Raw genomic sequence first — 13634 nt, 5'->3', positions numbered from 1 at the left:
GCCATAGCTCTATTAAATGTTTCTTAAAACTTAATTACAAGATTGTGCAATTTTATAAAAAAATACTTAACATAAAATATGGAAGTATGTATCTAAATATTTTATAATAAGAATAAATACACACCCGTTATCAAAATATGTTTATTTTAGGCATAGGGAGTAACTTTTTGGATTGTACTTTGCGAATAACGTTGTACTTCAATTTACCTGAAAAAACATATAATTTAATAACTTGTTTTATGTCATCGTCAGTAATGGAGCTGGTACAACATTTGGAGAGGCGTAAGGTCAATTGCGGACCTTGTCTCTACAAATGGACTTAAAACTGGAATGGGACGTGTAAGAAAGCACTGACGAGAGGAATAAATTAAATAACTTGGAAGAGTTAAGAAAAGCATATGAGTCTCCGGCTCCCCCACCCACCGAACGAAACACCACTGTGGGGGTGTGGTTCTTTCCTGGGCTATTTCGAATCGACTACCATATACAAAACTTGCGACATATACCATGCCCAATGCCCATGTCGTCTGATGTCTATAACTATTAGATATTTCCAAATATATTTCGTGCTACTACTTACTATAATGGTGTTACAGCAGCGCTACCAATTTTACTCTAGCAACTGATGATCGTAGATAGTACCGCTGAAAATACTCTAACTTACTCTCGACAATGTATATAATCTATGCTTTCAACTCTAAATGCCTAGGTAACGAGCTGCATGATCACTTTATACCGTAGAAATCTATATATTATTATTCTATTCTTTATCTACGAATAACGCATAAAGTAGTTAATTCATTTACATCAATTCGTCACTAAATTCGTAAAAGTACCTCCATAAATGAGATCAGATGATCTATTTTTGTTGCTAACTTTCCTCTTTACAATCCTAGAGCTTTTATTAATTCCGTTTCTGTTTAAATCATTACGGGATGCTGACATCAAATTAAATGATGTCTGGCTAAACATGATGGGGGAAAGGTTTCTTGATATTTTAGCGTTTAAATCATAAATTTTTTCAAACGCTGTTGCCATGATTTGTGCACGTACAAACATATTTTTGGACCTTACAAGTTTACGTTTTCTCTTTCCCTTAATTAGGTTTTTACCAGCTTCTGCCATCTAAAATAATTATTTGCGAGTAGGTAGGTTTATTAAATCAATAAAAGAGAGGTGTAGGTAAATAAGATCATCAAAATTATCTACTAAATTGTTACAAATCCACGAACCTGACGATAGTACAAGTCATCTGCATCCTGTTGATCGCAAAAGTCTAACAATTTGTTGCAGACAGTTCTCAAATTCTTAAGCCGATGCTTTTTTTTCTTGCCCACCATACATTGGTTAACTTCGGGTAGTCTCACTGTTCTGGAATTTATAGGACTTATCATGCGGATACGTTTATTTGTATTGTGTCTGATTTCATATTGACTCGATACACTTCTGTATCGATTACTCTATCAACGTAGAAAATAAATTGTCTAAAAATAACAGTCACGGTATCAATATGTGATACCTGTTTCAAGGTCCCTTCAGTCTCCTAGATAAAAATAAATAGTACCTGGATGACCGAGCTTTGCTCGGTACTTTTATTTTGTTGTTTTTTTATAAATTGTGTTTTTTGGAAATTATATTTAAGTACGAATTACATACTAATAAAATGATGAAATATGAACAGTATTTTTCATAATAAATTGGGACGACTCAAACGCCTCCTATTTGTTAAAAAAGTAAGTTTAAGACTATAAAACACGAATATGACATTTTCTATAAAAGATTCCTAGCTAGATCGATTTATCGCCCCCGAAACCCCCTATATACTTAATTTCATGAAAATCGTTGGAGCCGATTCCGAGATTCCAATTATATATACATATATATATACAAGAATTGCTCGTTTAAAGATATAAGATATCGAACATATTGAGAAATTAAAACAGGCAGTATATATCAATTAAAACGTACTTTATAACTTTGGGTTTGCTTGTACCATCAGCACCTTCTTTGTTATCATCCATATTCATAGCGGTATACCAGATATCTTTGAATAGTTTTCGGCGCTCCGCAAAGCTTTCATCTTCTGTGATGGTGGGCTCCATTTTTAGTGGTATTTACTGCATTGTAAGGTTTGTTTTCTGGCTATTTGGATTTTTGTTGCTTTTTAAATCATTTTCTAGTGCTTGATATATTAATCATTTTGAAGGAATAACTCCTTTGTCATGTGAAATTTATTATGTCAATAAATATTTATTGTTATGTATTGTGATAATATGGACGAGGATGGGACCATGATGTAACTTAAAAAATGATTTAGACAGAAAACCTTGATGTATTAAAAAAACATTGACTTTGTCAATGGTGAACTCTATAAGAAATAAATTATTATTAAAACCTTTTTTAACTCTACTTTTTAAAATGTGTTATTAAAAAACACAAACTAGTCCGAAGGTACCTAGGAAGCCTAGCTACTTTATATAATGCATGAAAAAAATCACGAAAGGATACGAAACTTAATAGGTACCTATGCAACAGGTTGATGTTAGCATGCGAAACGTTTATACTGCCTCAGTAAACGGTTGGCCTTCCAACAAATAACCACCTCTTGAAAAGCACTCCGAATGCAAAATTTACCACTTAGTTTTCTCAAAAATACATAAGATAGTTTTGATGTTTGCATCACTATTTGCAGTTACATTACGATAAATTATTTGAAATGAAAGAATGTCTGACAAATACGATTCCAACGCTTTGTGGGTTGCCCTTAGTGAATATGGGGAAGGCAATCTATTTAGTGTATATCCAAAGCTTCTTGCTGAGCTTCTTATGCAAGAAGATGCTGCGAGATTGGAAGGGGATACCAGTGAGGCTGAGAGACTGGTGCTGCCCAGTGATAAGGAATGGAGACTGACACAGTATTTTAATCTTGTAGCAATGCAAAAGATTTTAGATAACGAGGAGTAAGTATGAAGCAAAGCATATAATTTCTAGATAGATAGGTACTGTTCGCGCTTTTAGTTGTTGCAAAAAATATTATATTTTTTTAATTAATCGGCTCTTCTATCTCAAAAAATCCTGCTAATATTAGTATTTATAATATTATAAATGCGAAAGTTTGTGAGGATGGATGTATTTGTTTGTTTGTTACTCTTTCACCCAAAAACTGCTGAATCGATTGCAATGAAATTTGGTACGTAGATAGTTGGACAACTGGAATAACACAAAGACACTATTTATCCCGATATTCCTACGGGATACGGACTTCCGCGGATGAAACCGCGGGGCGCAGCTAGTGTGTTATATATAGGTAAGTATTCTACTACGCCTTAAATACAATTGTTTTGGAATGAAATATGTATGAAGAGAGAATGATTAAATGGATGGAAACATTTCCGCACAAAGTGATAAATAGATTTGTTTTTTTTTACACACACAATAACATACATAATATTAAATTACACAATTTTTCGTATTTTTTCCGATATATTTATTAGAGTTGTTTTCTATATACCTATCTGTTGTGAGCGTTAAAATAAACGATTCCTATATATTTTTACAAATCTATTTTACGTCGCAGAAGTGAATCACGACCAATTTTTTTATTATTATAATATAGAAGTTACAATCAGTTTTTTGAGTACTATTATAGCAATGTTTGTTGTCCTAGCTCAGTCTAGTCAGGCCCAGCTTAGTCGTTTTTTTCATGATTTCGTGAGCAAGTGAGTAAGCAATATGTACACACATGTTTGCCATTACAATTATAATTACGGAATCAGGTCTGTTAAACACATTAATTTCTATTTGCCGTATATGGCGAGACCTCTACGCTAATTGTATCAATGGCCATGACCTTCAGATTTCATCCACCCTCATGCGTGTTTTTCATAGTGACTCCTCATCAATGACTTGATTAAATATCATATTTTTCAATGAATTTCAGAATACTTTCAATATTTATTATGTGGTAGACACTTTTTCGTAAAAACTTAAAGGATCTATTATCCGCACTATAAATATATGGAATAAACGTAACAAAGAGGTCGGTAATAATGTTATCTTGAAGGCCTATCGTTTGGTGGTCTTTTATCAGTCCACATTGCATAATACGACCATGTTCAACTACACTAAACTATAACCTTATGCTTGCATGTACAATACCCATATAGTTAAACAAAACAGGCGATGATTGCAATCGCTACATCGTTTACTTTCTACTCTCGTATCCATTATCCATAGGTTATACAATTGGGTTTAATGTAGCTTTTGATGGCTACCTAATTTTAATAAAGTACTTTATTTTTACATTTTATACTTTCGGAAAATAATTCAAATACGTTACAACTACGTAAGCACATGTTCGCACCTATGCGTGTTGATTTTTTTTTTTAATTTGAAAAATGATCCAGCCTATTTTTTGTGTTAATTTAACACGTATTTTAAAGAAAAACATAGAATTACTTCACTTTGACACCATGATTCCATAAAACTATTACATCACAAAAAAATTCAATTTTGTTGTAGGTCTACATAATATTGTGTTTTAATACTCGTGTTTTTATAATTTAAAATACTAAACCTACACGCAGTTTTTCGAGTATTTGTTAAAATGCTAAAACAAATTAAAATTTAAGTTGATGTTTTCAAAATGGAAAATGATGAAAAATGATTGTTCATGAACACGCAGGAGATCATATCAAGTAAGAATGCAAATAGAAACATTATTTTTTACAGCTATCTATTTTCAAGGTATTGAAGTAGTACAAACATATATCGTATTAATGCTCATGGTACAGCTTTTAGCTAAATAACAATAAAATAAACTTTTTATTTTCTGTCTATCTCTGTACTTAAATAGTATGCAATCCAAGACGAAACGAAAGTCAGGTAATTGCCTGACTCGTACAGGCGAGCGAGCGAGATGTAATCCGTCTATTGCCATTTTAATGAAGTACAGTATTGTAGTGTATAAGCTGTCTATCCTTTTGAAGTCATTAATGAAATATAATTTGTGTACCAAATGACTTTTGCACTAGACCTTGCTTAATGGGGGTGGGGGTGGAGGGAGATTGCAATATGTTAAACCAACCCCAAGGTAATTCATAATACATATATGCCTTAACATTACAACAGGGTTGAAAATCTTGATAAAAGCAAAAATACTGAAGACGTGCCTGAAGAATGGGCGCCATGGAACTTGGTGATAGCCACCAAGAACCCCAACGCGCCCCCTCCGGTTGCCATCAAAACGGCCCCCGGCCCCGCATGGGACATAGGACAGGTAGGTTTTGTTCTTATTAATATTCTAAACATGGAAACGTTTTGCCTGCCACTTATTCATTTTCAATGCCAATGGAACTGTAAACTGGTAAACACTATTTGATTACTATCTCTCGGGAATCTATCATTCATAACATTTATTTAGTACATAACTTTTAGGTAGATTATAATCGATATGAAACCGTTAATTCTTGAAATGGACATTCGATAACTACAATGGGGAGCCCCGCCAAGAGGGGCTCCGTAGACTCGCACTGCACCTGACGGACGCTAGAGAAAAACAAATTTTCGGCATAATACATAACTGCGATATATTCGCATTATAGTTTGTGCAACGATAGATTCAATTTAAAAAATGCAATATTTCGACAGATTATAATTTGGCGAGTTAGATTGTAATTTAGCGGTTATTACAATCTTATAGTGACATGGATGTCACCGTATGGATGTTGTGGACAACAAGTGATATTTAACAAAATAAGATACCGATTTACCAGACCCAGATTACTGATAACATACCTCCTACCTCGGCGTCTTAAGCCCGAGTGGAACAGTTGATGATAGGCATCGAAACTAAAATTAACCTTACTTATAAATATGAAAAGAGAATTTAAAAGGGGATCCCCTTATCATTTTGTATGTGTGGTGGTTTCAAAGCAGTCCGTATTCCCCTTTATTATTATTGATAAGCACTGGTTAATCTAGGTTCTAAAAGCTGCACGGATTTTATGCAAACCTCCATTGGGTGTGCAGTTTGGAGACGAACAAGAAATGAGATGCGTGTATTCACTCATCTATGATGTATTTCGATGTAAGTATTGTTTAGCGAAGTAAATAATGAAATATCTGTTATTGGTAACAATTAAATTATCAAAATCAAATCTATAAATAAAGTCTTAATAGAAAAAGCTTGCTATTTAACCTTATTTGCAAAATCAATGAACATTTTCAATATTGCTGGAAAGCTCCAAACATATTTCGTGGTATTTCGAGCCCATAAAAAGTGTAAATTTTTATCGCTTTTCGTGACTGTACTTCTATCGTAAATCACTAAACACAGTCGTGGCTCGTAAATGTATCTCATGTATCCAAATACGGTAATAAAATGCCCGAAAATGTGTGACCCGAAAATTCCACAAGCTATTCAAGGTGGTGTCACGAAGGTATCAAAGTTGGCGCGTGTATTACCATAGTTGTAAATTACTAAACGCCCCGTTTAAAACTAGTTATAGAAGCTTATTCGTAACTGAACGCCTTTTATTATAATGAAGACATGTTAACGAAATTGTATCACGCCATTTTATGATACTCTTTTATGATTTTGAAACGTGCGAAAAGTAACGGTTCTTTTCAATATCACTGGAATTTGCTATTTATGAATGGCAATTCTAATTTCGATTTATTTAAATTTATTCTAGGTAGATTAGTGTAAATATTTATAAATATATAATTTATGTGCAATTTAAATAAAAGACACTTATATGTTTTTTCAGATAAAACAATATTAGACCAAGCGATAGACGATGTGGATTTCTTTGGAGATTACCCTCAAGTAAGTAAAATACAGGCGAGTTGGAGCAACACTACACCTTCAGATGCTAATATATATTAGTACTATTAAGTATTAACTGTAACACAAATTTAATTAAAAAATTTTAAAAACAATTATTTAGTTAAATATTAGTTTTCCAGCGAGGATTTATAGAATAGTCACAAGTTGGTATATATGGCGATGTTTATAATATATGTACATGTATGCATGTCGTACATTTAGTACTTTAATATCACAATTACAAATCGCATGTACGTCAACAATAAATCACAACAGTTGTACTTTATTGTAATGAACCTACCTTTATACTATTATAAAAGCAAGTTCCTATGCAGATAGGCATAGGTAACTACTACACAGGTATATATCTAGTTGCCAATTAGCATTTTATACTCGTGTATAAATAAAAATGCAGGAGGGTTTTAATTTGAATAAGAAGCTATTAATCACTCATTCTTTCTCCTGCAATACACCAATTATTTTCATAGATGAAAAATTTAGCCTAGATGAACTATCTACTTGGTTTAAATATATAAAGCTACTACTTACTTACTACAATAAACTAGCGCGATGTTGTGGTACTTTATCATAACTAAATATATCTTAACTAATAATATCTTATAATATTTTTTAAGCTATTTGCCAAGGGGTTCGTCCCCATAAAATTTGTCCCCACAATTAACAAAATTACTACGACAATAAATTCACATTTTTTTAGACTCTTGACCTTGCCGTTTATGAAGTAAGGTACCAAGGTTGCCATCAATATCGTTACTGTAATAACTTTCCGTTAAGGTAGGTTCGACAGCATGTTAAAAAAGTATACCTCATCTAACTCGCATTATATCGATGTCGTGACTCCAACTATTACTTTTTCAAACGTTGAGGACGCTCACGAAAATGAGTTTTGTATTTATGGCCGTTTATTTACGTCGAAAAAGTATCGATGTTGGTGCTTTACGGATCAGATAAGTGGGCTCGATTAATAGCATCGCGAGGATTCGTGTTAGAGCGTTAGTTCAAGATTGATTGAATAACGCGCCCCACTTAGGTAGAAGTGGGGCGTTTGTAATTAATGTCACGGAATCTGTTTAGATATTCAAATTTCGAACTCCTACTTATCCGTCTTTTAAAGTTCCGTACCCGGAGGGTAAAACTCTTCTAAGACTTCTCTGTACATCTGTCTATCTGTCTGTCCGCCGGTCGCCAGGCTGTTTCTCATGAATCGTAATATTTGGTCAGTTGAAATGTTCATAAATAATGTATTTCTGATGCCACTATCACTCCATGTAGTAAAAAAATGTAGTTTAAGCAATTACGGTGGGCACTTTCATAAATTGGATAGGTGAAGAAAATGGCAGTTAAGTTTTTGATAAAATAATTATTTTATCCCAGTTTGCAGAACATAGACATACAACATGGCTCTTCTTAATGGAGCTAGCTAGACGGAGATGGGTCGCGAGACCGCGTGGTGAGATAGAACGTGCGACAAAACTCTTGAACGAGGCTGGCTCACCTTTCATTGATGTGGAGAATGCGATTTGGGATGAGAGGGTGCATTTTGCCGCTGCAATTGCTAGAATTAGGATAAAGAATAAAGCTTTTTCGTAAGTCCTTATATTCTTGCAGAATATCTTATATCTTGCAGGTTAGACGATAAATCCAACCATGATTGATTTGTTTGACCTCAATACATTTTTATGTAGACACTTTCAAAATTTGAAATGAGCAGAAAAGTACAAACAACATACATCTTTTATTTTTCGATTGTCTTTCTTGTCACAGACTATCGGACCTTCTCCCGCCACATTTGCGGGAAGAGAAAATATCAGCATGTGTCAATAAGGACACTGTCACCGGATGGGTGAACACATTTAAAGCTAAGTAAGTTGACAGATTCTTTGTTACGTTAGCTGTGTAGGCAATTAGAAGAACGATCCGATATCAAAAAGGGGCCCTAGAATGCTAATGCCTAGGGGTCTTGATAGGGTTTATCTGGGCCTGCTGACATGGTTGATTATTATTATTATTTTTTTTTGTAGTGAAATGAGTAAATACTATACAGCTCATAAAACTACATTCTATGCACGATTAAGTGAATGTAACACTACCTATATGAATTTCATTTTGTAGAAAAGTTGCATTGCTCGTGAAGAAACTACAATCACTGGGATATTCCTACAGTAATTCGCGTCAATTGTGTGCAGGAGAATATAGATTTGATAGAGTATGTCCCAGGTAAGATATATCAATTTAAATTTTGTTTTACTTTCACTGGTTAATGTAAAGAAAACAATTAAGTTGATAAATTTTCTAGATTTATAACGCTACGTCCACCTGAAAACGTAAGCATCGGCCAGTTAGACTTGGTAAAAGAAGGAGTGATAGTGCTGCAGGTATGATAACATAGAACGTCTTATTTAAAAGTTGTTATGAAGCCTAGTATAAAAAAAATCCCATGGACAATTCCCTAAAGGTTATACGTGTTTAGAAAATCACAGTGGAACATTATTGCACCGAATAACTTACCAAACCATAATATAAAAAAAAATGTACGATCAGTTAATATTTTATCTGCAGGAGAGAGAGTTCTGCGAAGGTGCGTCCACATTGTGTCGCGCCTTGCGAGCGAACTCGCTGCGCGGTGTAGTGGCGCAAACGCACGCGTCCTCGCCCCGCTGCTCCGCGTACTTGGCGGCGCAGTTGCGGGAACTCGCTGCCGTGCTTAAGGCGCAGACACCGGCGGCGCCTGTGACACCTGAACTGGGCAGGCTCGTGGTGTTTGGCGCTGGTGATAAGTGCGTTGTCTAATTTTCATGGAATTTTTACGAATCCGATTTGTTTCTTACTTATCTTACAAATTGGAAGTTGTATGTAATTAGAAGGTTATTTAAAGACGCTACATTGGGGCCACAGATTGCTGTGTATTGTTGCGAGGTACAATTGGTTATGAGGAATGTTCATCCGCACGGTGAAATAATGTACCTAAAGTCTTCAAGCGGTTATTCATACCCAAAACTTGTTGTTTTCTTATGCGTTTATAGTATTCGATTTGAATCTCGTGAGATGGTGCAATTTTTATTACTGCAGAGTGGAGAGCTACGTGTGCGCGCTCCGCGAGCTCGGCATCGACGCGTCGCAGGCGCCGCACTCCGAGTCGCCGGTGTGCGTGGTCGGCGACGCGGTGCACAGCGAGACGGCGGCGGTGGCCAGCGCGCTGGACGGCGTCGTGGCCGCGCTGGCGACGCCGCCCAACTCCTACTCGGCTGTCACCGATCCGATCGATCTCGTGTGCGGACGTGGTGGCGATTTAGCAATGCTCGAGGTAATGGAACAGCTGTGACATCAATGTCAAATGTGGATTCATAGCTAAAAAATAGTAATTAACTATAACGAATCAGCAAACACAATTTTATGTATAGGTGAAATTTATAAAATACTTCGTTATACTAGTTTCTTTCAGTAATTATGGACTTTCATATTCCAGATTCTTACAGAATCAGAAATAGACTCGAAGGGAAAGCAACGTGTACAATCCATTTTGGAAGAACAGAAGAAAACTCTGAAAACTTTGATGTCTAAACCCCAGGTATATGAAAAATTAAAGTGATCGCATGAAACATTCCATTTAAGCGGTCTTGTTTAGATTTTGTTTTCCAATTCATTTAAATATCTAAATCACCATAAGTTTAACCATGCCTTTTTGGACCCTGACAGAAGCTTTACTTTTCAGATTCAGTTAATCCTATACGAGACCCACTCAGCGTTAGAAGCGGAGAATCAAGCGCAGGTGAACCGCGCTGTGGCTGAAGCGAACCGACTTGCGAGGGAACGTCACGCATTGCTCAGGAAGAAACATAGGGATCATACACACGTATGTGCGGGTTGAATGAAAATTATTTAATTAATGACCAACTGCAAGGAGCTTTCTCTGTTCGCGGTTATTATTAATTAGATGTGGCACGGGCGCGCACCTTTTAGCTTTTTCTTGATATTAACTGTCTAGACAACAAGTACTGATTCGTGTTATTTTTATCTTTTAAAACCTATATATAAGTAAACAATGCATTAGAATGAGGTCTCTACCTGTAAATTTTTACACTATTTAAAAATCTAATTTAATCTAACAACAGACACCAAAATCAAAAGAAGGTGCTGAAACGATGGTCACAGATTCCTGTACAACACTAGATCGCACTTCCCATACGGAATTGGACAAAGTCGAACCGTCAGACACCACCTCTTATGACCAGTCTCCCAAGAGGCCAATGTCGTCACCACCGACCACTGCTAGAAACAGATCGGACAGCAGAGATACGATATTGAAAAAGCGGGCAGAAAGCGCAGATGTGGCTGGATGCCGACCAACGACCAACCGAGCTCGACCTATACCCGAAATGGACGTTTCTGAAAATGACAATGTCCCCAGAGACCCAGATAAGGATAGTCCAGATGTTTATGTAAGAAATTCATACCGTATGTATTATAATTGTTGTCGTTCTTCCACAAACATGATATACGCATTATTTCACAGGTGCCGAGCTGTGATTTGTTTGAAATACAAACGCTACCTAATCTAGGAAACGGATTAGATATTAATTACATTTTGGATAGAGATGGATGCTATCTTGGCCTCATACAAAGGAAGGTAAGCCTATGTAAATGATGATTTACTGCATATTCAATTGCATTGTTGAAATCAATAAAAAAATGGTTGCCTGTAAAGTCGGTTTTACGGGCGAAGATTTTACGTGACAACGTCTTTTTCTCGGTAGAATATTTATTGATATGAATATTATTAAATTGCACAATAGGAACAAGTAATTGAATGAAAATAAGAATTGCACAAATTTTAACTATAGAAAATATTATTTGTTTACTAAAAAGACAGAGACAGAGACACAAGCCGATTCAATGCGCCTAATTCTCTAGTGCTGCGCGCGCGGCGGACCGATCATAGTTCGATGACTCATCGTAACGTTACCGGGCGTTACACTTTTTCATAAGTGCCTCCGAGCCGCAACCTAATTTAAGACGTTGTCACGTCAAAAAAAGTAACAAGGTCTTTGGAAGGACCACGCATTACATTGTTTTTCCGCCGAGTATTAACAGATTATTTTATTTTAGTTCTAAGTAGGAATGAAGGGCAGTATGATGCAAATTACACTATGTGAGATTCGTGTTAAACTTTATAAGATCGTATAAAACGTATGCCCAATCCCTTTTCAATATAAAGTTAGTGCAGAGTACAGGACAAGTCACGTGAACACTAGGTGTCGCGCAGGAGATCACGCGGCTCGACGCCAAGTACATGATACGTGTTGCTGAGCAGCGCGGCCTCTTCGGGCAGAGCGCGCCGCAGCAACCCGTGCGCAGGAAGAAAAACGAACCGGTCACTGTTACACCTAGACGGCGGAGACGCAAAACTAGTTTTGAGGTAAGTCCGTAGCATTAAAATAAATAAATAAAATGAAATAAACTTAGTGCAAAGTAAATAGATAGTGCATTTAAGCGACACAATTAGCACGGCTTAACTCTACTTTGCACCGTTGCAACGTCATGAAATGGCACTTATATAATACGGGCCATATTTAAATGGCGATTCTAATATAAAGCCGCAAACAAAGGTGGAGCGTGTAGCGGCGCCCACGTACGCGTCGCTGTCGCGCTCGATGCGGCGCGGCAACGTCGCGTGCGACCCGCGCGCGTCACCCTGCAGCGAGGAGGAGCGGCACGTGTGCTCGCGGCACGTGCGCCGGCACGCCGCCGCCGCCACCTACACTGCGACTGCGTGCACGTGCGACGCCAAGCACAGGTAACGTATTGTTCTTATATAAAAACTTAGAAGATTCGAAGTAAACTGTATTAGTTTACGAGGGGTGGAAAAAAGTTTTGCAAATTCTGTCATTCCTCATATCACACACATAATATATTGACAACTAATTACGATTATATGTAGGTGGTATGTTTTACCACCAACATATAAGTTGTTAGGCGCTTTGAACTAAAATTGTACCTTACGATTATATTTTAGCTCAAAGCGCCTAATAACTATTCCATCCTAAAAGGAAACATAATCTCTTTTTAATCTAATCTTGCGCCTCAAGAAAAGCTTGCACAAACGAAGCTTGTAACCTTTGTACTTAAAATTCGATAAATTATGTATCGTAAAATATAATTAAAAAAAGTGTCCAACAGTTATAAATAAATGTAAAAACTCCTATAATGCGTATAAATGTGACGTTTTCAGACACTCCCAAGCACGACGCGCGTCCGCTGATGCAGGGCTAGCCACAATAGTACGCACTGCGTCGCCGCCCTGTCGCCAGCCCTTCCCTCTAGTTGTACACGACTTGCGGCTCAAGAACATCGTGCATAAGATTACTGCTTAGCGAGCCTTGTTATGCGATTGTCGTAGTTCCATTTTATTTTCAAGGTTATCTATGTCTATAGTCTGTTGATGTAGAAAACTTGGCATAGACACGACGTTTTTATGAAGATTTAAACTTAGAATAGCACAGAAAATGTTGAATTGTTTGGATAATTAACTCAATATGCCAGCTGAGGGTCTTAATTTAAAATGTGCTTTATTTTTACCACTATGGTTTAATTATAGTGATTAATTCTACAAAAAAAGCATAATTGAAATATCAAAAAATGTGCTTTATGCAGCACAACAATTATTATTATTTTACAAATACCCACGCTTTTGCATATTATTTAAAGAGTCCAATTAATTAGTTCTATTCTGTTTAAGTTTTTCAATCTTATCATTTTATTGTGCACGTCGTTTCCAGTCGCAAAA

General features: G+C 36.2%; 2 protein-coding genes across 2 annotated transcripts; one reads left to right on the top strand and one right to left on the bottom strand.

Annotated features, from left to right (window-relative positions):
- Nucleotides 1-198: 198 nt before the first annotated feature.
- On the bottom strand, nt 199-2102 carry LOC119833387. Its single transcript, XM_038357375.1, has 3 exons — nt 1969-2102; nt 1233-1371; nt 199-207 (listed from the first exon to the last, which is right to left on the bottom strand). The coding sequence occupies exons 1-3, from the start codon at nt 2100-2102 to the stop codon at nt 199-201; spliced, it is 282 nt and encodes a 93-aa protein (XP_038213303.1).
- Nucleotides 2103-2590: 488 nt separating this feature from the next.
- On the top strand, nt 2591-13617 carry LOC119833480. Its single transcript, XM_038357501.1, has 17 exons — nt 2591-2960; nt 5131-5278; nt 5983-6088; nt 6771-6829; nt 8225-8436; nt 8615-8713; nt 8963-9067; nt 9147-9225; nt 9410-9627; nt 9920-10154; nt 10317-10418; nt 10563-10703; nt 10963-11289; nt 11364-11477; nt 12114-12266; nt 12457-12644; nt 13080-13617. Exons 1-17 carry the CDS (start codon nt 2725-2727, stop codon nt 13219-13221), a joined length of 2664 nt encoding a protein of 887 aa, XP_038213429.1. The 5' UTR covers nt 2591-2724; the 3' UTR covers nt 13222-13617.
- Nucleotides 13618-13634: the final 17 nt, after the last annotated feature.

This window comes from Zerene cesonia, chromosome 17 (genome assembly GCF_012273895.1).
Source record: "Zerene cesonia ecotype Mississippi chromosome 17, Zerene_cesonia_1.1, whole genome shotgun sequence".
Taxonomy (NCBI): domain Eukaryota; kingdom Metazoa; phylum Arthropoda; class Insecta; order Lepidoptera; family Pieridae; genus Zerene; species Zerene cesonia.
This window is presented reverse-complemented; position numbering and strand designations above follow the sequence as displayed.